We start from the raw sequence: 26,892 nt of genomic DNA, 5'->3' as shown, positions 1-26,892 counted from the left end.
GGCAGGCTTCTTTTTTTTTCCCACCAAGAACAACTACAAGACTGTGAGTGATGCAACCTTTCTGATGGTTTCATGCTATGATACTTATTGACAGCTGGCTGCAGCATGAATTGTATCATCAAAGGTAGTGGAGAAGAAGATTTCTAGTGAGCAAACACAGACGTGAATAATGCATGATATTAATTAAAAAGGTTTTGCGATCTTATGAGAAAGAAAATGTACACGTATGGTGGATGCCACCAATACCCACAATGCAGTTTTACACTAATTGGAAACCTTTGAGTATTTACAAGACAGCTCCACAGGGTAGCTAAGAATTCCCTCCCCAACATCAACCAGGCCAGTATTTTTGTCTGATCTGTGTTTATGTGGAAAAAAAAAATCAATCTCAGTATTCCGGTAACTATCTTCCTCCACTTTGAAGTTGAAGCAGAGTGATTCCTGTGGATGACTTTCAAGGTAATTTAAGGCAGCTTGGCTCTGCTATTGGGAGATTTATTTCTCGGTTTTATAGGTAAAGTGATGCGAATGTTCCACCACACGGATTCTGTGATCTAAAATAAGCACAATATTTAATACGCGGCGTGGGATTCCTCCAGACATCCTTGGCCTGTGCTTATGTGAGAATGGCTGGCTGCCTCTAAAGGCCACCAAAAACTCCAAATAGTCTCATTTTGTCAGGTTATTTAAGGCATACTGCTTTGGTTATGTGGGCACTGGGTAAGTGTCACAGAATGGTTGTAGATTTCATATGTGGGGTTTAATTTCTTAACTTACTAGGTCAAACCATAGGAGACATTACTGAGTAATTTACCTTTTCTCCTTTGGCACCAGGCAGCCCCGATGGACCCTGTAAAGGCAAACAAAAGAGGATGTAAAAATGTAAAAAAAATGCATGCACACAGGTAGAAACACAAACATGCACGTGCACTTTCAAAACACATGTGCAGTCATCTGCAAATACTGTGGGAGCCTCTATCCATTCAGATAAAATAAAAACTGTTGACACAGAGCTAACCACAGAAGCAAACAGCATGTAATTGGGAGGGATGACACAAGCCAAAAGAGATTTATTATACTTAGTAGCACTTCTGTGGTAAGAGGAGATTTGCTGTATAGCCGATTTGTACAATAAGTATTATGGGTTGACGCACCCTTGAGGCACAATCTTTCAGTATCTTAAAAGTCTCACTCATCAAGATAATGCTTAATCCTTTTTACTCTGCAAAGATCGGAAAGAAGCTGCATTGGTTTTGTGGAATTTGCATAATGCGATTTGAGTTACTAATTCTGATGAAGATCAGTTATGGAAGTAATAGTGTGTGCGGTGCTGTTTCCATTTTTGTTTGTTCTTGGGTTTGGTTGCAAGCTATGTCACTGTTACATGCTAATTTAGCCAAGTGGCATTGTTTCTTTTTAAGGATTTATAGAGGTTTCATTCTGTTAAAAGGGAGTTTTTCTGTCCCACTGTCGCCAAGTTCTTGCTTATAAGGGGGTCATCTGATTGTTGGGGTTTTCTCTGTAGGGGTTTTACCTTAAAAATATAAAGCACCCTGAGGCAACTGCTGTTGTGATTTGGCACTATATAAATAAATATTTTATTCCTTCTTTCATACCGTAGTGCTCTCTACAAACAAAGCCAAGAAGGTCTTAAAAGGTGCTGCCCTGTCATTAGCACTTCCATCTACATGTTTCTTGAAGATGCAGTTATTTTAGCAGCAATACAGTAAAATACGCTGCACAGTTTCTGTAATTTTTCCTGACTGAAAAGAAGACAACAATACATGAACATATTAGAATAATCTAAAGTGAAGCTGTTTTTGGATTCCAAAAAGATGCTTCGAATCAGTGTGATGGATATGTTTTTCTGATAGTGCAAACATACCTGTTTGCCTTCAGCCCCAAGACCTGGAGGTCCTGGTGGCCCCTGAGGGCCTGGTTCACCTTGACTGCCTTTTGCTCCCACTGGCATTTTGATATTAGCAGGTATCCGGCCAACCTCTGATGATTTGCACACACCGCACTCGCCCTAGGGAAAGCAAGGGAGTCAACGAGATGAGTTTTCATAATAACAACATTAAAGGATACAAAACCAACAAATACATCTGTACTTACCTTCTCACCCTTTTGGCCCGGAGAACTAACACCAGGCTGCCCTTGTTCTCCCTTAGAATGTATAAATGTAAAATTAAAAAACCTTGGAATAACATAACATATAAACCAGTGTTACTGTAAAATTATACATGGTTATATAAACACTCAGTAGTAAGAAATGGAGAGGATTTCGGAGTGAAGAACCTCTAGCTGAAAATAATACCACTTGTTAAAGTCCAACTTGAGATATTTTTTATGAGATAAAGCTTGGAAGGTAGACTTGAAAGGTTTTTTGTCTCAGTAGGAGACATGGAATATAGTGTCGTTCTTCTTTTAATAGCATGCATGCTGACATTAACAAACTTGGATGGTGAACATAGAGAATGAAGATTCCATACTCTTAACTTGTGCCAGGAAACATTGGGAGTTTATATGCTAATGCTACTTTTAATCTAAATCGCTAACTTCTGCAGCTGTGATGTATTACATTTAACTCATGCTAAACATTCACAGGTTAGGGCACAGTTCTCGCTTATTATATTGTGGGAAGTACATATTTATATTTAGTATATATTTTCATATTCTTGGCAGTTATTATCACAACTACAGCTACAGCTTTCATGTCAATTTCATGTGTTATTTTAGCATGCTAGCAGGGGTACTAGGGTTTTAATTTAGCAAGATGGAAAGTGTGCTAATGTTCTGTTAGTGAGCCAAAAAGAGTACCAGGGTGTTACTTTGTGAGCTTGAGAAAGTACAAACGTGTTAACGTGGCAAGATAGAAAGGGTGCAAACGTGTTAATTCAACAAACTAAAAAGAGTACCAAGGTGTTACTTTAGCGAGCTAGGAAAAGCACCAAAGTGGTACACATAGACAGTAGAAAACATTAATCTTCTAATCTTCTGAGGTGGAAAGATTAAGCCAATGCAGAAGAGCCTTAAACATGCTTTCTATCAGAAGGCCACCGAATGGCCATAGCTGTGGTTGCAAAAAGACATCTGGTCTTATAAAAGTCTACACTTTCTGTATTAACCTCTGTAAACACTTTCCTGATGGGTTAATGGGCTCAGTCACTCACTTTGGATTATATTGAATAAAAAGGTAAGTCTGTTTTTTAAATCTTGGCCATCAAAAGGGATCCAAAACCTGACATATTTTTGGCAAAATATGTCAGGTTTTGACATATTTTCCTACCTTTTCACCTTTATGTCCATCCTTGCCACTTGGTCCCCTTGATCCAGGTTTTCCCTGTCACGTGGGCACATTTTATGATTTAAGTAAATCGGGATGTCATTCAAAAATGATGCTTCAAAAGAACTGAATCTGAACTTACGGTCTTTCCATCAGCTCCTCTGCTGCCTGGATTACCCTGCAGTCGAGTGGAAGAAAAAAAAATCACAATCTAAATTTTAAGAATTAATAAAAATGGATGGGTCTTTTCAATTGGTAATTCACATTTGATAGTACAGACCCTACAGGCAGCCATGTCAAAAAAAAAAAAAAAATTAAAAATTGGCTTTTGACTACCTAAGCTCTTCACTAATAAGTTTCCCACTGAGGAAAATCCCAATGGCAAACAGTCTGGGGCACTAAAATTAGTGCACTGCTGTGATTATCTTCCTCATGAAGTCTATTAAGAGCTTCACTCAGAAACCTACTGAGTGAGTTCCCCTTATGTAAGCCTTGTCTGCTATTGAGGTCACCTACTCTGTTCATGTTTCTTTTTGTGCGACTTACCTGCTCTCCTCTAAGACCAGCCGGCCCTACATCTCCCGGCTGCCCCTGTGTAGGAGAAAAAGTGGACAATATATCATTTTAATTAAGGTACTTATCAATGCACACACATGCGAGCAAATATAGTGACAAAATCAGCAATAGGAGTATAGTCAAACAACCCAATTATCCAATCAGTTTAAATATCACTGCTTCCCCTTAGTAGCTCCAAAGTCTTTTTTTTGTTGTTGTTTTTAACTTTGTGTCCAATTTGCTTCTTATTGATCACCAGAATCACATTAATCCCTCGTAAATAGGCTTACCTTCTCTCCTTTCTGCCCAATTCCAGCTTCTCCCTTCTCGCCTTTTTGCTGTTGGGTTTGGGTCATGACACCGGGGACAGAGTTAGAAAACTCTCCGAGAGTGGGGCACGCAGAACACGGCTCTCCCTAAATCACACAGACGGAGCAGGGAAGTTCAGAGTGGGTCACAGACTGCCTTGAACGAATAATCAGAACAGACTCATTTGGTTCTTTGGCCCAGTCAAACAAGTTGCCAGTCATGGAAAAAAATAAATCACATTAATAAGGTTAAAAACATTCTGGTGCTGCAAGACTTGTGGAAACAAGTAACTGTTTAGCCTCAAACATAAAAAAGACACAGAGCTGACCTTTTCGCCTTTGGTACCATCAGATCCTGGTTCTCCCTGCCAAAACATACAAAAAGACAACAGTCAAGAAGGCATATTAGACCGAGCGCATCCTGACAAGTAGGCTTGCTTTGTCATGTCATGTCTCAGCATGGCGTTGGAAGCATTCTGGCCATTACAATTAGGCAGATATGGGAGTATATCAGTCCTGCACATACATGCATTGGGAATTGACCCACTTAGATAGCCATGTGAAGGAGTGTTGAAAGTGTGTGCGCGCTGACTTTCGTCTCTTTTGTTCCTTGCTTTGAGTTCAGTACTGCTGGTTGGCTTGCATCTGCTTTAGGAGGGAGTCTTCTACAGTGCTGATGTTAGCATATCTGAATGTGTAGGAATGCAGATGAATAGGCCACGCTTCCACAGAATATGAATGAACCATAAGCTGTAAATGCATGGGGGGGGGGGGCTCAATACCTTCCGTCCTTCCTTGCCATCTGCACCTCGAAGACCCTGTTAAATACAGAGAAAAGGGAAGAGGTGGGAAGAACAGGAATTATCTAGAAGCAAGAATGTTAGTTCAACTTTGTGAGAGTAAGGTCATATCTCCCCTCTCCCTCTCTGCTGCTCTACCTCGTTCTCCTTCTGCCCTAACCAGGTATGACAGATGGATACTGGCACTATTGGAAATCGTTGCACAGTGAATCTCATAAGGCTTGAGATTTATATTCTTTTTTCCCCCACCACAAATCATTCTCTATTTCACCTGCTGGGGTAAGTGGGAAGATGCGGAATGAACAGAAAGAGAAACACAGTGCACAGGGTGCCGAGTCCCGACTCACTAGAGAAACAGAGAGACGAGTTAAGATTACATTAAGAAAAAGCCCTTTGCCTTGGAGGATAAACTTTTGACAGCATATCACGCCTTCTCCCCTTGAGCTGCTGCAATACTGTGAGAATTACAAGGGCAAATAAAAGCCCAAGGTAGACATAAATGCCACACTTTCCCTCTGAATGATAAGAAAAATAAAATATATGCGTTATCAAAAAAAAAAAGTGTGCTCAAGGTTCAATTGTCAGCTACAACTCCATAATAAAGAAATGTAGCAAGATCGTAAAAAAAATGGTAAACTTAACATTCCGGTCAGGCGCAGATGACATTCCGGTCAAGCGCGCTACTTACAGGCGGTCCTCTCTCTCCTATCCCTGGTAATCCGGGCTCTCCTTTAGGGCCAGGTTTCCCTTGCAAAGCCACTGTGTTGCCTATGTCTGCAGGCAGCACTGGACACACTTCGCATGGGTCACCCTGAAGATTTAACGCAAGTCAGACGTACAATGTGATGATGAGAGAGGACTCAGACAAAATGCATATAGAGATTAAAGATAGTGTTTACAAGATTTACCTTCTCTCCTTTATATCCAGGTGGTCCTCTTGGACCCTTTGAAAACAGCACAATCTCATTCAAACACTGACATATCGGCTCAAAGTTCAAATCATGTCCATTGGAAGCCCATCCATACATTACAGAATACTAATCAATGTTTAAAAAAGTCTCTCACTGGTTCTCCAGGGAATCCATCTTCTCCTGAAGTTCCTTTATCGCCCTGTAAATACAACAGCTCTTTTACAGAAAGCTTTTTTTTTTTTTAGCAATAAGACATTTCTTTTTGCCTTTGCTGGTTCTTGATGTGCAACCCATCAACTAACAACTTGCAAGCAGGATTTGCATAAAGCATTTACACTGGGACAGGACCTTGAGTATCCTCAAAACCACTGCATTTACATTATTATGTTGCAAAAAACATTGCATTTTCAATTACTTTTCTGCTTACTAGCCTATTTAACGCCATGATACTTAGTCAGGTATCATGGTTTTACCTATTTATTAATTACATGTATTAACCATTTCAGTTGTTTGTCCATTAATTTAAGCAAACTTTTATATCGCTTGCTTAAAAAGTCGCCATTTCAACTATCGCATATTAACTTTGGCTAATAGTTTAACTTTTAGCTAATAGTTTCAAGTGTTCATTTATTAATTAGGTAGATATGTCACACATTTTAGTTAAACATTTATACCTTACTTTTAGCTAACTATTTGAAATATTTAGCTAGCTAACTAGTACTTATTTGTTTAGTTGTTTCAACAACTTTAAGTTACTCTCAACTTTTCAAACTCCTTACTACCAATTCCCCCCCCCCCCCCTTCTTAACAAGTATCTTCTTAACAAATACTTGCACATATCTTTTAAATGTATTCATTTATAAGTTAGTGAATGCTAATGCTAATGGTAATAGTAGCTGCAGTGGTACCTTCTGAGATACAAAGACACTCGAGTGCCATGGCCTTGAATGCTTCATATATTAAAGCAAAAGGGACATCTTATTATAACAATAATAAGTCATTTGCCAAAATGTAAGCTTACCTTTTCTCCTTTTGCACCGCTGGGTTCACCAGGAGGACCCTGGGAAGGAAAAAAAAGGAAATGAATCTTTTAAAATGCACTTCCTAAGATGCTTTTAGACTTTAATCAGGAGCAATCTGATCAAAAGAAAGCATTCTGCCACATCCTGCCATGTATTTCTGAGAGCAATGGCTAAAAAAACAAAACAAACAAAAAAAAAACACACACACACACTTTGGTCAAATAGAAGCCATTTCTAAAATGAGGATAAGGACATTAAGATAATCAGTGCAAGGACATTGTCCAGTAATTGTGTATATCATTCTTCTGCTTTCTGTGACCAGTTCTTTAATTAAAAAGCGTACTCACTGGAGGACCTGGTTTTCCGACCCCTGGTAGGCCTGGAAGTCCCGGCCTTCCTGGCTCTCCTGCCAATCCTTCCGGACCTACCATACCAGGGACACCCTAGGAAACAATTTCAAAACATATCTCTTAAATGCAAACTGGACTGCAAGAATGTGACAGGTTAATTGTAGACGTGATGCAGACAGACCTTCTGTCCCTTGGGGCCGACCACACAGACCGATCCTGCTCGACCCTGGGAAAAGGTGACAGAGAAAAAGAGAATTGCCATCATCAGTGCCAACTCTGAATAATCAAACAAATTGTGTTGAAATTTATCTGCAAAATGTCTTCATAAATTTTAAAGACACTTGTTTTCCCCCATTTGTCTGATGTTCCTTGTCTGAGAAATAGGAAAAAACGGGAGAAATGTAGAGACTGTAAGATGTATCGTCTTCAGTGGTGCATACGTAATATTTTCTCCTTGCCTGATTCAAGTCACATCAACAGCACATTCATATTCACAATGTCAGATGGATGGGAGACTTAAGAAAATCTATCCTCCACCAAATCCATCTGGCCACAACAAGCACTTAGCCCGGTGAACGTGAGTGCGCGTCTGACGCTGAAACCAGGGGAATATCTCAGAGCACACACATGTCGTAATTTGTTCCTCAAAACTTTTTATGCGTCTACAGGATCACTGCACTGAACAGGGAAGATTAAAAGGTTTAAGTCTTCCTGAATAGGCGCCCGCCTGTGTGAGAGACGAACAGCACAGTCAATGAGGCAGCATTGATTGTGCAAGCTTTGTTGCTCTAGCCTAATCTAACAGGCATTAACAGGCCGACTTAACGCAATGGGAGAGAGAGAGGAGGGGGGGATAAATATCAATGGGCGCCTGAGCTTAAATAGTAATACCGTGTGAGTTTACTGAATATCCGCTCCAGCTTGATAAAAGTGGCTGCATAAGTGGATGTGCGTGAATGAATTAGTATGTTTGTGAGTGTGCACTCATGTTTGTGCTATTGAAAATGTAGATTGAAAGCTAAACTCTAAATTTCAAGCCTGAAAGGTACTTTGGCTGATTCTAACGCTCTAATTTGAAAGCAAAAAGAAGTAAAACCAACAAATACAAAAACACCTACATCCTTTCCTGGGGTGCCTGTCAGACCCTGTGGACCCCTCTCACCCTTCTGACCTTTGTCTCCCTGGAGAATCAGAGGGGGGTGAGGAATGAAAAAGCAAGAGGTTAGACTTTAATTAGATGATCATTAAAAAGTCATATCTTTATTATTCATCACCAAAAGTTTCTTAAGCTCTTCACCTTGTACCCAGCTGCTTCGCCCCAGTTGGCAGGGGTCGCCTGTGGAGAGAGCAAATGGAGACAAGGCCCAGATCAATGACCTGGCTCTAAAGAAACTCTAAACAGCCACACACACCACTGGAGCATAGCAAAACAACACAGTGACCAGTTGGCAACCGGTAAGGGCTACCAGCAGGGCCCACATGCCCCATTTGGACACACAAACAAACAACTTGAGAAACAGGAGCACATTATAGAGCAGCAGTCCGAATGGCTCTATATGCTGCATATTAATCAGACGCAACTCATTGTTGAGAATCTAAATTTAATATAGAAACAGAGACCCGGGGGTTGGTTTCACAAAGCAAAGATGGATTTTGTGGATGGATTAGATCAAACTAATTCAAATTCTTCATCTGCTGCACAAAACACGTTAGACCTTGACTATCTTAAGCAGGAATGTGTTGTAATAAATATTGGATAAATTAAGACTTCTCAACAACAACATAAAAAAATAAAGTGCTGACTGAGTGATCACACCCAACCAAGTAACACAGATGGAACTAAGAAGAAAAAAATTGTGCTTTTTGAGAGATAATCAGTGGAAAGTGTGACATCAGATCAGAATGAAACGGTCTACTTCCTGCCTAATCTTGTGAATTCATGATGTGATTTGCAGAGAAGGCACTGGCAACATATGTGTGAATAAATGTAAAAGTAGGGTTACTGGTGTTTATGTTTCTTAAACCTAAAATACACCCGATTTTATTTTATTCTCTTCTGCCCTGTTGGGTGCTGCTGATAGTCTGAGTCTTAAGGTTTGCTAGCCTAAAGGTAGGCGGTCAAGTCAGTCTTTATATTTGTGCAACGCTCTAACTTTCTGCATTCACCTGTGGCCACGAATTACGGCTAGTGACCGAAAGAGTGAGCCCACAAATGTCAAGAGTGAGAGACAAATGTCAGAAATGAGTTTCCTACGGGGGTTCCTGGCCTCAACCTTGGAGGAGGGGTGAGGAACTCAGTCATCCCGAGGGGCTGCTCAAAATAGAGCCACTTCTCTTCTGCATTGAAAGGAACCGGTCCAGGTGGTTCGGGCATCTGGCCAGGATGCCGCCTGGATTTCAGGCATGACCACCCAGGAGGAAACCCCAGGGCAGACCTGGGACAAGATGGAGAGATTATGTCTTTCAGCTGGCTTGGTAATGCCTTTCTATACCTCTATGAGAGGTGGAGGCAGTGGCCATGGAGAAGGGAGGTCTGGGCGATTCTGATTAGAATGCTGCCCCCTTGACACGAAGCCAACTAAGCGGTAGAAAATGGATTGATGGGTCTGACCTGCTTCATACTAATCAAGGATAAAATTTAAAGCTGATCTAACTCTTTAAACTAGTCAAATCTATCCTTTGAGAAACCAAGCCCTGCATATATACTTTCATGCAAATTCGGTGAGTCACTCACCAAGTAAATAAACATACAAAGCACACCATCATTCCCACTGCATAATTAATACTGGGAAAAGGATGCTGGAAAATGAGGTTTCAAATAAAGCTCAAACTAAATAGCTAGGGGGTCAGCAGGGCAGTGGAAGGTGCTGCTGTAACCTGTAGCAGAGTATTGGCACTCACCGACTCGCCTTTCTCTCCCTTCTGCCCCTTGGGTCCTTCTGTGCACTGAGGTTAGAGACACTTGGTTGGCATGTATAATCATAGACCATATTTGGCCAAAATTTCAGGCTCACTGCACTGCATGCCAAATAACTAAAAAACCAACCCAAATAACAATGCCTTTCCACAAAGCATGGCGTGGGGTGAGTGTGACACACAATGGAAAAGTAACTTACTGGACCTGAATGGGAGCCAGAACAGTCATCACCCTGAAAATAGAGAGAGGTAGAGAAAGAACAATGATGGCAATGAACAATGATGTGGGTGATGAATAGAATCAGTGAACACCGAACAATGCGTACCACCTAGATGGTAATTGGTCAACAGCCTACATCGTATTGGACTACAGCAATATTAAAGCGCCGAAGCAGACATGTCTAGGCACAAGCGATCGCATTGCTCATACCTCTGATATTAGTCTTACTACGCCAACCCCCCCCCCCCCCAAAAAAAAAACCCACACATATATTTGTATGTCATTATTCTTTGTTGTAATCCTTCATACTCACCCGGTCCCCTTTTTCACCTTTCAACCCGGCAACCCCGCCGAAGTTTACAACCTGCAAAACACAAAAATGCTCAGTCACCCACCAGCCTGATTTTATACCACTTTAAATAGAAAGAAAGAGAAAGTAAAGATCAGAGATCCTTACATTTTCTTCCCTATTCAGGAGTAAACACCCCCCACACTACAGACACAGAGAAACAGAGATTTATTATTATATGAGTTTAACATCCACTGAAGGACCTGCTGTGTGCCTGAATAAGACATGCATGTTGCAGTTCCATTTGTCACCTGGCAGTGGCACTGTTGCACAAATACAAATCGAATTCTGCTCTACAGTACGCAGTCAAAGGGAAGGAGAGGTGGGCACACACGTGTACACATACACACACACACACACACCTCCCATGGGAGATGGAGATCAATAGGAATGTCTGATTCCCACAGCACAGGAGTGAGCAGACCAGCTGCTCATCACAGGAGGGCACACACACGCCTGCGCACGAACACTCGCGTGCACACTCACAGGCACATGCATAGGAAATAAGGATTACCATTATAAATAACTGAAGCATTTTTAGCAGAAGCGAGTAATTAAAGCCAAATCCCCAGTCCTGTGTTTCTGGGAGCCTTGCCTTCATACTAACAGAAGGTTTGCACATAGGCTGAAGCTGTGACTGTGCTGTGAAGAGGGCTGTAACAGCACAGAGACAATGTGTAATTCTCCCACTTCTCTCTTTTTTTTCCCTTTTCTTTTTTTTCCCTTTTTTTGTTTTTCCACCCTTACTCACTCACTCGCTCACTCTTAGCAGCTACAAATCTATCAATGGCTGGCTAGACCAGCTGCAGTGACGAGTCACTCTTTCCAAGCTCTCTTCTGTGACTGTGGGCTTAGTCAAGACTTCTTATACATCTACTTAAACCTTCAGCAGCCTGCTTTTTGTTGTTTGTTCTCCACATTTCTCAAAGTTGGAACGAAAAGTGTAAGAGCAAAATGTACTACTGAATATCGCTTTAATTCACATCACTTTGCTGGATTTGCTGTCAAATCCAAAACTTTGAAATCAAAGTTTTGGCATGTATACTATGCTTGGCATTGGCATTTCTATACTTTCTTTCTTAATGGCAATGGCAATTTCCCCAATTGAAGTTGCTGGGGTTTTTTTTTTAGCTTCGTTTCACAAATAAGCAGCCAAATACTGTTAAAATGTTTCTTTTGTTTGTTGAGGGAGGGGAAAAAAAGAAAATCCATGACGCATCTGCAATGTGTCTGCCTCCCTCCAACTACTTGGCATGCAGCTGTGTGCTTGTGGAATGGGTCCAATCCTGTGTCAGTCAGTCAGCTAACATGTTGGCAGAGAGGACAGCTTTTGCATTGTGGAAGTATTCACACTTTATTGTGTGCAGGTTTGATATCAAGTGTTTGCTAGGTGCTACTTCACATTTTGAAGATGCACATGCAGGCTAAGGACATCTCTGTGGATGTGGCTAGTTGAGAAAGTTCAGCTCAAAAACTGCAATGGCTAGCTTTCAGCTAAACATGCAACTTAAATGAAGATTAGCATGCCCGTTGCTTGTTATGTGGTGGAAAGCTACTGTAATCAGCTCACTATGTAATGAGAATGAGAATGTACACTAGGCTCTATACCATGTAGAAGCTAAATGTGTTAGCAGTGTGAAATATGAAATGTAAATACTAAATAGGATGCAGTGATTTGGAAAGCTCATGAAGCCTCATTTTGTCACAACAGAACAGAAAATATATCACATGTTTAAACTGAGACACTGAAATTGGCAGAGTTTATCACTATTAAAATGCGCAGAGGTTCACCAATAGCAGAAAGCTGCTTCAGCAAATTGCGGAACGATTTCAGAATAATGTTCCTCCGCATAAAATTGTATGTAATATCATCAAAAGATTCAGAGAATTTGTAGAAATCTCTGTGCACAGGGCCGAAAAACAAAATTAGATGGTCAGGATCTTTGGGTACTCAGGTGGCTCTGTATTACAAACATGCCCAATTCTGTCTGTGAACACAGTTCACTGTGCCATCCAAAAATGCAGGTTCAGGCTCTAACATATGAAGAAGAAGCCATATGTAAACATCACCCAGAAACACTGCCATCTTTTCTGGGCCACAGATCATTTGAAATGGACTAAGGCAAAGTGGGAAGCTGTTTTAAGCTGAGAAAAATCCCAATTTTAAATTGGTTTTGGAAAACATGGACATCTATGCCCATCCAGTGGGCCTCAGGACTAAAGAGGATCTGGCTTGTTATCAGCCCTCAGTTCAAAAACCTGCATCTCTGATGGTATGGAGGGCACACAGTGCAATTGGCTAAGCAGTTGGCAGCTTGCACATCTGGAAAGGCATCATTGATGCTGAAAGGAATATACAGGTTTTAGAGCAACATATGCCCCCAACCAGGAGATATCTTTTTCAGGGAATTGATCGTGGCTCAAGAGTTGGGAGTTCGCCTTGTAATCGGAAGGTTGCCGGTTCGAGCCCCGGCTTGGACAGTCTCGGTCGTTGTGTCCTTGGGCAAGACACTTCACCCGTTGCCTACTGGTGGTGGTCAGAGGGCCCGGTGGCGCCAGTGTTCGGCAGCCTCGCCTCTGTCAGTGTGCCCCAGGGTGGCTGTGGCTACAATGTAGCTTGCCATCACCAGTGTGTGAATGTGTGTGTGAATGGGTGGATGACTGGGTGTGTAAAGCTTTGGGGTCCTTAGGGACTAGTAAAGCGCTATACAAATACAGGCCATTTACCTTACATATTTCAGCAAGACTGAAAGCTGCTAAACTGCATCTCTCTTTGTAGTAAAAGAGAGACACCTCTGACCAACTGAAAAAATGTGGCAAAAATGCAAAGAAGACCCAGGACTGTTAAAGATACTTTTCGCAACATGTAATGATATGAAATAAAGGATTACTTTTAAATGGCAGGAGTCTCGTGTATCATCAAGTACTTTTCAAAGTCAAGTTTAGGAAACACTGCACAGGGCAACATTGGCATTACTTTATAGTCATGTTTCTGTTTTCTTGATGTTGGGCTCTGCCGACCCTTGGCTCAGTATTTTTTAGCTGCTAAAGATTTCTCTATTTTCACCAACTTATGGCTAACTTTGTCTTCTAGCTAAAATGCTCTGGATAACTGGATAATCATTGAAAGGAGAGAAACAACTCCCACTCACTATCCTGTTACTTGCATATAAACTTTACTGGAAGAACAATGTTTTGGCCCTTAGACCTTTGTCGGGTATCTGAGAGACTATGAAACTGCCAGATACATATGGTCAGCACTTCCTCGGGTGAGGCCAGAAAGTTGAATTTCCAGTAGAGTTAAGTATTACAAGTAAAAGTACATTACACAGGCATTTTGTCTTCTCTTCCCTATGAATATTTCCTCCTACACTTCTGTTTTGAAGAAACTGACTGTATGAGCCTTTCCGTCAAAATATTTCGATTAATATCTTAGTCAAAAGTTTCGATATCCCACACAAAGCACACTCTCTTTTTGACATCGCCATCCCAAAACAAAGGCGCTCACTACTCATTACGCTAACCAGCACAGATCATAATCTATGAGCTTAAACATCTGAGAACACAGGCACCAACATTCTGTCAGGGAGCCTTCTGGTACCACTTTTTGGCAATCCTTCTCTCCATCTGCCAGGTCTCAAGCCAGCGGACACTAATGCAAATCTACAAGTGTAAATAAAAATTCATAATCTCCTCTAATGCAATTCACTGAATTATTGTAGTGCATTAAAACTTTACCTGACAAATCTTAAAACAGGAACAAGAAGGTTTTATTCATAGTGCAGGGATTTCAAACTAATTTCATATCGCGGGCCACATACAGCCCATTTTTATCTTATATGGACCAGATCAGTGAAACCTCCCCTTTCTGTCAATGTACAGAAATGTAAGTATACCTTAAATCAATGAAAAATCCTAATATAAGAAAAAGAAGAGCAATTTCAACAGTATGTCAGAGTTTTTCTACACGATAAAGAAATGCTGCTGTAGAAAATAAAAGAAATCTTTCAGCATGACTAATTGGGCTTAAATTATAAAACATAAATGTGTAAAATTATAGAAATCTATAGTTTAATTACTGTGGTGTAACATGAATGGCTATGGGGGAGGCCTTTGTCTGTAGGAAAACCTGTAAAACATGTTAAAAGTTATGTTCTCCTTCACATTTTCCAAAACCATCCAGTGGGCCAGATTGGAGTCTTCACCAGGCCAGTTCTGGCCCCTGAGCCTTATGTTTGACACCCCCTATCATAAAGGAACCTTTCATGAAAACCTGCAGCTTGGTGATGCTGAGCATTTTGACTGACATGCCCAAGAAAGCACTCGTATAAGAGGAACAAACTATAAAAGAATAGATGAAAAAGAATGACATCAAGATTGCGACGAAAACGAGTTTCTAACTGAGCTTTGGGATTGTGATGCACAAGTCAAATCAACCCTTTATTCACATCATTTATGACAATAATCATACTAATTCATACGCCTGTTTGGTGCATTTGTTGGCATCAGCGATGCATAATATCGCCTCGTATTATCAATAGATTCCTATGGGTCGCACAACCATTTTTTACTTTTGAATAAAACAGCTGCCTGTATAATTTGACCAAATTACATTGGTAGCACAAACGAAAAACTCACTTTTGTTTCCTTGAAAGTGTGTGTGTGTGTGTGTGTGCCCCCAGCGGCAGGGCAAGCTGCATGTTCCAACCCAGGTAATAACCTACATTGAGGAAGTCAGCGGAGGCAGCAGCCCGCATTAGTAAGCACACACCGGAGCAACATAATGAAGCGTCTGGAGTTTTGTATTCTATTTGTGAACAGAACATGCCTATTGTAGGTGAATGACAAAATTAATAGGCAGAAGCAACTCCCAACTGAGACCCAGCGAATAATGAGGTGTAAATCAGTCTTCAGTCAGTCAGCAAGCTGTGAGAATGTGTGGAGGCAGGAGGAAACAGTCCCATGCACAACACACATATACGCAGCCTGCACACACGTATACACAGACACACACACATGGCCTGCATATTGTTTTCGGGTTTCTGTTTCAACAGCATATAAATGCCGAAAGAGTTGTTATCCATGCATATGGTTGATATTTCCGGTTCAGATTGCAGAATGCACTGGGGTCAAAGGAAGGGTACATCCTGGGCTGCCAATAAGTTCTTAGCGATTCCTCCCTAAACCTGATTTTTTTTTCTTTTAATGAATTCCTAAAGAACGCCAGAATACAAATGCAGAACATGTCAGCTTCACTTTTTGAACCCAGAGCTCTCTTCCGTTGAGGCGACCATCTTATGCAACAAGTGCGCAGTGTGGTTAGAAATTCAGTACCGTAAAACCGTAAAACCACATGTGCTTTGTGTGTATGCGAGGCTTACTTTTTCTGCAAGATCCTTGGATGCAAAAATCTCCTGTTGGCAGAAAAGAAAGCAAAGAAAGAAAACGTCAGGCACTTTTGTTTTCTTCAATTCATATTTGAGCATGACCATGACCACCATGATTTTCACCTTAATGACTTGATTAGCTAATATTTGGCCATATTGACTCAAACAGATTAGCATTTTGGTGCTGGTGTGATAACACTCTTACCAGAGTCTGATTTCCTTCTCAAATTTGTTTAATCTACAAATATTATTATGGTATATTTGTAGATTAAACATGGAACCATTTAATCAACCATGGAAAGCACAGGAATTCCTTTTAATTCCTGTGCTTTGTTCCTATAAGTAACCAAATGCCCTCAAAAATCACAGGGCTCTACATCACATGACATTTTTTCTTTTTAGGGGTGGCACAGAGAAGCTTCTGTTTTCCTATTGCTTGTCCGGCGCATCCCCTTAAATTTTTGTTACCATTACAATTCGTTGCATCAGAAGAAGAACAAAGGAAGATGAAATAAGGGCCATCTTGGTTGCACACATGGGTCATTATCCTTTATTCTTTATTTTTGGTTTTCATGAAAAAGAGATGAAAGAAGATGAGTAAAGTGAGAGAGAAGGCAAATGCTATAACTCTGGAGCCCTGGGGTAAGTAAAGAGATGGACCCTGCTGTGCACAGTATAAAAAAATAGTCAGACAAAATAAATAAATAAGTAAAAACAGCCAACAACAAGAGGGATAGAGGAAGCACAGAACGCTGAGCGGAAACAACCTGTTCCAAGATGGAAAGTTGGGAGGTGAACAATAAGAAAGCTTGTCAGTAAAGGGAAGAGGGGAGAAGTCGTTTTTACAGCTGGTGTTAGACCTCATCATAAAAAGTCCAAGACATATACGTTGGGGCCCTGGAAACGAAACACAAAGGACTATTGAGTCTATTGAGGACTAGACGACCTTTCTGGGTTGAAAGCAAGAAAAAGAGGTTTCCAGTGGTCAGAGATAAGAAACACTGAGGGTGAGATTTGTTATACTTCAGAAAGGCAGTACCTGCTGTGACCGCATGCCTGTGTGGGTTCACTCCAGGTACTCTGGCTTCCTTTCACAGTCCAAAGATATGCATTATACTGGAGGTTAAGTGGTGATTTTACATTTGGCGTAGGTGTGAATGTGAGTGTGAATGGTCGCTCTTTCTTAGCCCCGACAGACTGGCAGCCTGTCTAGCATATCACCAGGATAAGGGGAGGTTATGCAACTGAGATTTCAGGATATGATAAAGGACATAATCAGGATATAATAAAGAAAAAAATGAAGTGGTCATTACAAGATCTGAAAGATGGGTAAATACAAAACCAAATGACATATTACACTATGTCATTATTATTTTATGAAAATAAACAATAATCTACAATAATGTTATAGAAGCAACCATTGCTGGGCACCAGTCTTTAAAGGGTTATAAGCAAACTTCCAAACAATTTGACATCCATGATTCTAAAGTGAGAGAGCATTCCCAAGTGAAAAAAATTCCCATCTTCCAAGGAGTGATCATCACACTAACTTCACCCCAAAGTCAGGCATTGCTCAACGAAGCTCCAAAATCCAAAGAGCTACAGTCCACAGGCCTCAGTTAGCATGCGTAATGTTAAAGTTCGAAAAAGACTTAACAAGTATGGCTTGTTTGGAAGGGTTGCAAGGAGAAAGCATCTCTCTTACAGGAGCGTATCAACATGGCTTAGGTTGCAAAGTTGCATCTAAAACAACCACAAGACTTTTGGAATAATGTCCTTTGGATAGATGAGAACAAAGTGGACATGTTTGGCCATAATGCAAAGTACTTTGTTTGGTGAAAGTCAAACGTCAGTACTAACACCTCTTACCAACTGTCAAGCATGGTGATGGAGGCGTGACGACTTGGGCTCTAGACACCTTACAGTCAGTGAGTCAGCTAAAGCTTTGCTGAAATTAGAAACTAGACAATGATCCCAAGCACAGCAGCTAATCTACAACAGAATGGCTAAAAAAGAAAAGAATCAAGGTGTTGCAATGGTCCAGTCAAAGTCTAGACTTCAACCTGATTGAAATGCTGTGGTGAGATGTTAAGAGAGCTGTACATAAAAAAATGCCTACAAATGTTGATGAACGGAATCAAGATTGTAAAGAAGAGTGGGCCTAAATTCCACAGCATTGTGTTAAGTTATACAAAAAGCTGATTAGTTCAATATACTGCTAAATGTGGTTCTAGAAGGTACAGAATCAGGGGTGTACTTAGTTTTTCATGCACTGCGTCTGCATTTTGGCTTAGTTTTTGTTAAATAAACAATGACGTGCAATACTGTTGTTGTTTATTTCACGCTGTATTTAACTAATCTTAAGAGCTATATTATTTTTGAATACACCTTGATATATAAAAGAAATGAAGGCAACTGTCTTTTTATCCTGACCGCATAACATAATGAAAGAGGCATTCCAGTATATAGATTTGGACAGTTCTTGGATGAGTTTTGTGTTGAATATTTCTTTCCACATGCATGAAGAGTTGGAACAAGCTGAGCTAAAGCAAGTGTATGCATAAATCAGATGTGAGGTAGGGAAGGAACAGAATTTTTTGCAATTTTCTTTAAGTTTTGCTTAAAAAACAAACAAACATAATAAAAAATGCTCACTTTGATGATCTAAGCTGAGTTTCTTTCAATAGCTTTATATTCATATTATGCCTCTGTTACCTGAAATCTTTGTCCAGTCTTTGTCCTTAAAAAGCACATAAACACAACAAAAAATAGCCCAAAAGCTACACAGAAGGCAATTCGGCCATCAACGTTTCTTGTCACAAAAGGCTGAGCCATGCTAAGTGCTAAGTGACATAACTTTGCAGGTCCCTCTAGAGCCACGGTGTACAACTTTTACTCCAGCCACTCTAAAACAACTTTCATGTTTAGAAGTAGTAGAAGGCTATTTGTAGATGAAAAAGAAAGGAATCCACGTCTATAGAAGTTGTTTTTCGAGTCGCTTCACATATGCCAAGGTTAACTTGCTGTCTCTCTGTTAATCCAAGGTTAATGGTTGCTCTGGTATGCATCAATAACATCTGGCTCACACACTGGAATCTTGGATTTCACAGTTTATTTAGTGTGTACAAAAGTAACACACAGATGAAATTAGAATTACCAGTCTTTGAGCGCTATGCTACTATATTTAAAAAACAAAAAGAGAGAGAGAGAACAGGTACAGAAGAGATAAAAACATTAATCATAATAAGACTAAATGTCTTGTTACCTAAAAGCAGTCAGTCTACGAGAACTTATAATAGCAGAAAAGGCGAGAAAGAGTGAAAGGTGAGGAAACCATCTATGGGACTGATTACTGTCTTAGAATCTGCCAGAGTTTTAAGGTAGCACCCCACAGGACAAACACCAGGCCCTAATGAATAGATAATTGGATACAGATCCCATTAATATGAATAATAAAACAGGCAGCTGTGAAAACAAAAATAAATTGTCTGTATGTTACTGAAAGAACTTCCACATATCAAGCGATATTAAAGCAAGAACAAAAAATAATTTTTGAAAAGTATTGTGACAATTTGTGGAAAAAATGGCTCCCATGTGTTGCATAAGGCTCTATTTGTCATGCGTTGGACACTGCTCACAGACACTTTGAACAATTGCTACCAGCAGACTTTACTGAACAGAAGTCATAGAAAATGACAAAATGATAAAGACTACTGCAGAGCAGAAAACATGTTGTCCATGGTGGAGCTTCAACGGAGAACAACAAAGCCATTTGGTACAAGTCCTGCTGGCCGGCGTTTGCTTGCCAGCAGGAGCATCTCAGACAGCTCAAACTGCCTGAAGAACAAAGCTGTGGCCAAGTGTATGTCTGTGTTTGTCTGTGTTATTTCTATGCCTGATGGGAGGCGGGGGGGGGGGGGGGGGGGGGGGGGGGGTGAGATAATTCACGATCCGAGAGACAAGGGTTTGGGTTTTTTTCCCCCCTTCATTTTGTTCCTAGAGTAAAGTGTTTGTCATTGGTATTAGAATCACTTGGGCATAAGAAGCGAATCTGCCGTGTACGGTAATTGGTGCATGTGTGTCTCCTTGTAGTTTCCACATGACATTGATTCATTATCCTAATGTCCACCTGGAGGGCAAAATGAGGCTTTCCTCCATTTACTCTGCCATAGTTCTTCAGTAGCCAAATCACATACATGTTTTCTTTGGTGGGTCATTTAAACTGACGCTCGACAAATAACTTACATAGGTAGGAGAATAAGAGGAGGGATATTCCTTTTCCACGTGATAAGTTCAAGTGGACTTCCAGCAGGAACATCTTGTTGACTCTGTTTTTTTCTTGGCTTTTTCTTCTTCTGAGAGGTGATTACAATATTTTCTGGACAGTAAAACGATATTAAATCAATGCTGACTGTTCATCTAAATCATCATTATGGTTGGGTTAAAGTTAAATAAATCTTGAATTAATGTTAGAAAATATAGTATAGAGTAGTAAGTGTAGAGTAGGTGGCAACAACAAGGTTGAAAAGTCATAAAGTTACAGTTGATCTAAAAAAATTACAGCTATTATCGTTTGGACTATTCCATTTCACCCCTCTCCCAATGGTGCATCCCATTTGTCCACTATTGAAAAGTCATTGATTTATAGTTGACTGGTAAATAGTATTTAAAAAACCATGGGAAAGAACATTTCTGCATGTCCTCTATAACAGTGGTCCCCAACCTTTTTTGCGCCACGGACCGGTTTATGCCCGACAATATTTTCACGGACCGGCCTTTAAGGTGTCGCGGATAAATACAACAAAATAAAACTAGTACCGGTACCGAAAAAAAGAAGATTTATTCATAACACACGTGAAAAGACCCAGGAAAACCGAGTTAACGATAAAAACGATAACAAAATAACGCTGAAAACCGATAAAAACCCTGAAAACCATACATTTCACACCTGAGCCTCAACTCTCGCGGCCCGGCACCAAACGACTCACGGACCGGTACCGGTCCGAGGCCCGGGGGTTGGGGACCGCTGCTCTATAAATACATCAGATAAGGACTCACTTACATTTTAATGCTTGAATTGTGCAATTGTGTAGTTTTTAACCAATTTAAATGTAACACTGTATGCAGTGACATACGGAGCCCCGCAAGGGACATGGGAGAAAAAATAAATTAAGACAAACTTTTGCGAGATCTCGCAAAAGTAACTCGGGATCTCGCAAAAGTAACTCGGGATCTCGCAAAAGTTTTGCGAGATCTCGTAAAATAGACTGCATACTTCGCAGGTCGCATTTGAAGGCCGAGTCGTTGTATCCTTTGTAACCCAACCTATCCCAGGATTCATAGCGCGGCCCAGCCAATTCGTCTTCAATAATGGCGGCAGCTACTTAGTTCTCTTTCTGGACCACAAAATAAACTTTTAAGATATTTTGAGGCGTGTATGTAGCTGTGTAAACGTCAAATATCTGCTCGGTTTACCATCGCACTCCCGGCACATCGTGCCTCGACCTCCCGGTCGGCTTCGAGCTGGCGGTCTCCAAAGAATGCGGCCAAAACATTTGCGAGATCTCGCAAAACTTCAGCTTTATTTTTTTTTCTCCAATGTCCCCTGTGGGGCTCCGTAGTGACACATACTGTAGACGTGTGAGTTTGACAGTGGTGATTATTAGACTCTTCTAAAGTGTCACTAACTGACGTTTTCTTGCCAATATAACTTTGATGTCACGATTATGTACACCAGGTCTCAAGAGAGAGAGCAAGAGGAAGACAGACTCACATTAACATACATTAAGTAAAAGTATGCTCCTTTCATACTTTTTTCATATGTTTTATTCACTTTATGGTTTTGTGATGTCTTTTGTGGTGATTACAAATGGAGGCAGTGACAGTCTGAGAATTCTCCTTGACAGACAGTGTAGGAGTGAATTCACTAAAACCTATTTTAAACTAATGTTGACTTAATAAATTAAATACATTTGTACAAGTAGTACAACATTTTGAAGTATTATCAGTAACTTGCTATGCTTACATCAGTTGAAATACCACTGAAGTCCTGTTGGTCTTTAGTAGTGGTGTCCACATGGTTTATAATTGCCAAGTGTATGCTGCTGTTCTGTGATTATTGTGTAATTATTATTATTATTTTTTATCTCCAAGCAGCTAGAAATTTCTCGCTTTGTGTTTGTGCATCGGTAGTCTTACCTGGTTAAATGTGTTGTCCAACAGGTCGTTTTCAGCAGCACGGCGGCTCTTGGGAGCATCAGGAGGGCACTGCAAGAGAGCAAAGACAAGATTTAGATCACTAAGGTCAAATTTCTGCTTTGGGTAGGATGTAAAATCTGGTTAAAATCATGTTTTACCAACTTTAAGAGATGTTTGGGATAAGTCCCTTCTGATTAGAAGAGCTCACATTCAAATAACATAATAGTGACTGACTTTGTGTGTAGAAACAAAATCTGCTCTTATTTAGTTGCGTTTCAAAACGCTGGAACTTTCATGGGTGTGCGTATACAAATATGTATGTGCTCCTCCACTTCTCATTTCAAATTTAAACGCCGCTTGGAGGAGGCCCTGCAGCACACACGCCTTGAGCAAAGGAGAAGAGGTTTTCGTCTTCAAACCCTCTAATCAATTTTACAGGATCCAATCCCTCCTCCAGAGGCCTCTGCATTTTCAAACTTCTGAAGGAGCTTCTCACCCTGTTTGTATCCCTCCCATGAATTCATCTGGTAATGAAAAAGGCACATATGCATGCACGAAACGACACGTAAGCACAGACAACCCTGGAGAATTGCTACAAAAAGTTGGGTGAATTCATGAAATACCTTCAGCTTAAAAATAAACTCTGAACTGGCTGTTTGCAATTCTTCCCATGAACAACTGCTTGCTCAACACACTTGTATGGGGTTTTCAGTCCAATGAATCTGTTTTCTATTTGATAAGGTGCTTGTCTGACGTTTGCAAACAATAACCGCTCAAAAACACAGAAGAAAAGAGGTAGACAGGCAAGAGAAAGACAAAGAAGTATAAAAACAATGAAACAGAATAGAAAATGGCTTCTGGAAGGTGCGACAACGTGAATGTTCGAAAACGGCTTTTAGTCACGCCTTAAGCTAATAATATTGGCAAATCACGTTTTATGTGCAAATAACCAAATTAAATTCTTGTCGATTAACATATTATAGATTCAAACAAAGTTTCTGGAGCAGAATTAAGACAATAATCTTAGTCAAACAGCTGACGGAGTCCTATAAAAATATGGGCTTCCTGCTAACCATGATCTGCAGCCAAGTTTTTTTCTTCCTTTCTGACCACCAAAAATAAGTGGAGGGGGAAAACAGAATAAAGCATTATAAAGACAAAGCATTGCTGATTAACAAAAAAACCCATAAAAGCCTTGAGAGAAATTGCAGAGACTTTTTTTATGGTATTTAATTTGGATAATGCAGACTCAGCTTTTCTTGCAGCTGTTTAACAGTAAAAGCCATCCAACAGATTACTTTTACTGTCATGGAGCTGCGACAAGTGCTGAGTTACAGTCACTGGGGCTCAGTTCAGCTCAGCTTTAGTTCAACAAAAGTAAGAGTCTGCCCCAAATTTACATTCAGTCAGGTTTACAAAACAACACTATTTTACTTTATTTGAATTTTTAATGAACTTCGGGTTTAAACAAGCCAAAGATCTTCAAACAGAAATAACAGCACTATACTGCTAACACAACTCAAAGCTAGCCAAGAAGCCAGAATTCTGTTGAAGCTGAGTGTATGCTAACACCAGCCCAGCAGCCAGATCCTCATCTTCAACAGGTAACAAAAGCAGTGATGAACAGTCAGGCTTGCAGCCTCCATTTCTGTGGTGATTGCTTTAAAGTTTTTGTGCCCCAACACTGGTCTAATTTGATAGTGTTTGGAGATGTCAGTAAGTAGATTTCTTTTGTGTTCCAACAGAGTTAGGCTAGCTCTTTTTTATGCTAAAGTAGGGCATGCTGTAAAGTGCACGTAGACGCAGAAAGAAAGCAAAGATTTTCCCAAAAAGCTAAAGTTTTCATTTAAACTCTTTGCTATTAGCCTCTGCTCCAGACAAAGTTATAGTTGCTGGTAAAGACAGTAAGGGTTTCCACTCTCACCCGTGCCCCAGGTATTTCACAGCAGGCCTCGTGCATGGCAAGCGAGGGGTCACAATACAGCATTGCCTGCTGAATATCCATCTGCAAAAAACAGACAGACAGAGAGAGGATAGTAAATACAGTGCTGGATATGGCGGTGTCTAAGGGTACTTTGCTTTGTTTATTTTATTAAGAACATCAAGTGTAAATGAGGCAGTAAACATGGCTGAGAGTCAATTAATTTCTCATTAATGTAAAGCAATGGGAAATCACTTCATCAGATGCTTCCTGTGAATGTCTGCGGTTGCGTGAGAGTGTGCGTGTGTTCCCCCCTGAACTGACGAAAGTGGTCTAGCTGTTTCCCCAGCTGATCATTAAATTAATTGTCTGGATTACTGGATCTATTTAGCACTAATAGTCTCAATTCACTACATATATTCGCTTAGGTAGGCTTATGTTTTTAAATCAGGACTCATTGAGATTGTCTTAAAGGAATGAAAACCTTATGGGTGTAGAACAGACGCATATACACATAAATATAAGCTTAAATATCTATGATTTCAGTTGAAAGGCATTTATGGGAGGATGGTAGGGAATGTCTTTTTTCCTGGATAAATGCTTCGATAAAGTGGTGAAATTCTAAATGTCAGGGGTCTACTGTGTTATATTACTCAACTGTGCTCTAGGATGCCCTCATCTGTGGCACTAACCTCAACCTAGCTCATTCATAACGCCTCTGAAACAGTTTGTTCCTCATACAGAGAGAGACTAAAGGTCACCATATGCTCAAATAGTAACTTGAGATGACATTTACGTTGCAAACCTTAATCTTAATCAAAAGCTCTTCAACAGTCAAGACTGTGAAGTCAAGCGTGTGATATTTCTTTGCCTAATGTCCCTCTATTTTCCCATTAGACCATTTTTAAAAGCATGGAATGGCCAAGCACTAGCTAAAAAAAGTCTACCCTTGGCAAACCTTGGGCTTTGCTTGCATTTGTATTGAATATTTTAGGGGAGTAAAAAAACAACTAAATTTAACTTGTGATCGATACCTTTTATAAACAACAAGACTTTATTTTTTGGGTGGAAAAAATGTTCCAATCTTGCTTAATTCACAACACTGAAACACGCTCAGGAGGCTCAAAAGGACAACTGCAAACTCTGGTAACTGGTGTGTTTTAATCTGGCTTCGAGTTCTGTCGACCACTTTATTTTAATCAATGTGCTGGCGGCAGATTGCACCGCTCTCGATTTGTTTTGCACCCAGCTTTGTGAAAGAAGCCTCACTGTTGAAATTGGGAGCACCTAAGTCACGCCACAGAAGAAAAAAAACAGATCACGTCGCTCCATTTTCTGCATATTTATGCACTGAGTTTGAGGACTGATTTTAAAATATGGCTAAGGCTTTCCACAGTCAGGCTCTCGGTTACGTTGCTGATATTTTAATCCCTATAGAGTCCTCTGGCAGAAGTCTCCTGGTTTTTTCCAGCCACTCACTTTGTTACTCGGGGTGAATGAGATCTTGCTGTTCTTGTGTCAGCATTGGAGCTTTCTGCATCCCAAGTAAATCAATAGCAGCTTTTAGGGTTCCGCTCTGTAAAACCAAGAGAGCACTGAATGTTTAACCCAAATGTGGCCCTATTTTATGGGTCTTATTTGATCTTAACTTATAACGCTGACTCAGATTGTCTAACTCTGCCAAAGGTCCGCCTGATATGGGCCAGATGTTAGATATGTTTCAACCATTTGGGACACATCTGGCCCACACACCATTTGCTAATGCCAGATTAGGTCCAAATGTATCTACTATCTAGGAAGTGTCTTTACTGAGGTTTTCCTATTAACTATACATGTAAGTTTTTATATCCTGTGTGTTTATGATTTTCTGTATTTTTTTTTAAATGTCTTTATTGTTTACTCTGTTGTTTATTGTTGACACTATAAAAATAAAATTATTATATTTTTTATTAATCTCATACTTGCACAGCCCCAGCATCTGACGCCCGAATACCCAGCAGAGTGTGTCCATCAGAGGGAAGGGCTCCTCTGGGCTCCAGGGGTTTGGTCTCAATTGAGCTGCAATCCACATGGAGGGAAGCAGCTCCGTGTTGGACACTGAGGGCCAACTTGTGCCAGTGCAGATCCATCAAGGCTTCCACTCCCTCTCCAGTGAAAACACAACCCACCAGGTCCGCTGAAGGGTTTGCCCCTTTGGCTCGAAAGGACAGGGTGCGATCTGGGCCGCTGACGTCTACGGAGAGCTGGGTTTTAGTTGGAGGCAAAGAACAGGATAAATGAGGTGGCATTGTACCAGTTAAACTCAAAATAATGCAAATAGGTAAAACAAAAAGTAATATATCTCAAAGTGTTTGACTGGCAGTGGCTTCAACAAACTTTAATACAGTACGTACACGTGATTACCACCTAACAAACCTGTACAATTGACTAGCAAAGATACGGTAAAGGGGAAAGACATATTAATTACACACACAAGCAGTACAGCCAATCAATCACTGCTAATGAGGCGACTTGGCCTCCATCCATCATACACGCCAAGTATTTAAATCTGGCCTCCAACTCTTAGTGATTATCGGGACTCCGAGGGACTCCAGTGCTTCATCATGGAACACAAGTGAATAACAATGAAGGTGAATGAAAGAGGAGAGTCGGAGATGATCGAAAGAAGA

The 26,892-nt window shown here is 40.5% G+C and overlaps 1 protein-coding gene across 4 annotated transcripts in view; it reads right to left on the bottom strand.

Annotated features, from left to right (window-relative positions):
* Nucleotides 1–26,892, bottom strand: part of col16a1 (collagen, type XVI, alpha 1) — a 108,499-nt gene that overhangs the window by 27,258 nt on the left and 54,349 nt on the right. For 3 of the 4 annotated variants that reach the window (XM_065471142.1, XM_065471143.1, XM_065471146.1), the window contains 25 exons: nt 26,185–26,466; nt 24,227–24,307; nt 22,303–22,371; nt 16,099–16,131; nt 10,826–10,861; nt 10,682–10,732; nt 10,349–10,381; nt 10,134–10,178; nt 8,530–8,568; nt 8,351–8,413; nt 7,414–7,458; nt 7,230–7,325; nt 6,882–6,920; nt 6,015–6,059; nt 5,858–5,893; nt 5,638–5,760; nt 4,932–4,967; nt 4,479–4,514; nt 4,132–4,257; nt 3,833–3,877; nt 3,429–3,464; nt 3,290–3,343; nt 2,116–2,166; nt 1,886–2,029; nt 815–850 (listed from right to left, as the gene is read on the bottom strand). In XM_065471142.1, coding sequence (XP_065327214.1) covers nt 815–850; nt 1,886–2,029; nt 2,116–2,166; nt 3,290–3,343; nt 3,429–3,464; nt 3,833–3,877; nt 4,132–4,257; nt 4,479–4,514; nt 4,932–4,967; nt 5,638–5,760; nt 5,858–5,893; nt 6,015–6,059; nt 6,882–6,920; nt 7,230–7,325; nt 7,414–7,458; nt 8,351–8,413; nt 8,530–8,568; nt 10,134–10,178; nt 10,349–10,381; nt 10,682–10,732; nt 10,826–10,861; nt 16,099–16,131; nt 22,303–22,371; nt 24,227–24,307; nt 26,185–26,466 — 1,680 coding nt within the window. The remainder of the gene's footprint in view (nt 1–814; nt 851–1,885; nt 2,030–2,115; nt 2,167–3,289; nt 3,344–3,428; nt 3,465–3,832; nt 3,878–4,131; nt 4,258–4,478; nt 4,515–4,931; nt 4,968–5,637; nt 5,761–5,857; nt 5,894–6,014; nt 6,060–6,881; nt 6,921–7,229; nt 7,326–7,413; nt 7,459–8,350; nt 8,414–8,529; nt 8,569–10,133; nt 10,179–10,348; nt 10,382–10,681; nt 10,733–10,825; nt 10,862–16,098; nt 16,132–22,302; nt 22,372–24,226; nt 24,308–26,184; nt 26,467–26,892) is intronic. The other variant, XM_065471145.1, reaches the window with a different exon arrangement.

The sequence above is a fragment of the Pelmatolapia mariae genome, linkage group LG22 (assembly GCF_036321145.2).
Source record: "Pelmatolapia mariae isolate MD_Pm_ZW linkage group LG22, Pm_UMD_F_2, whole genome shotgun sequence".
Taxonomy (NCBI): domain Eukaryota; kingdom Metazoa; phylum Chordata; class Actinopteri; order Cichliformes; family Cichlidae; genus Pelmatolapia; species Pelmatolapia mariae.
This window is presented reverse-complemented; position numbering and strand designations above follow the sequence as displayed.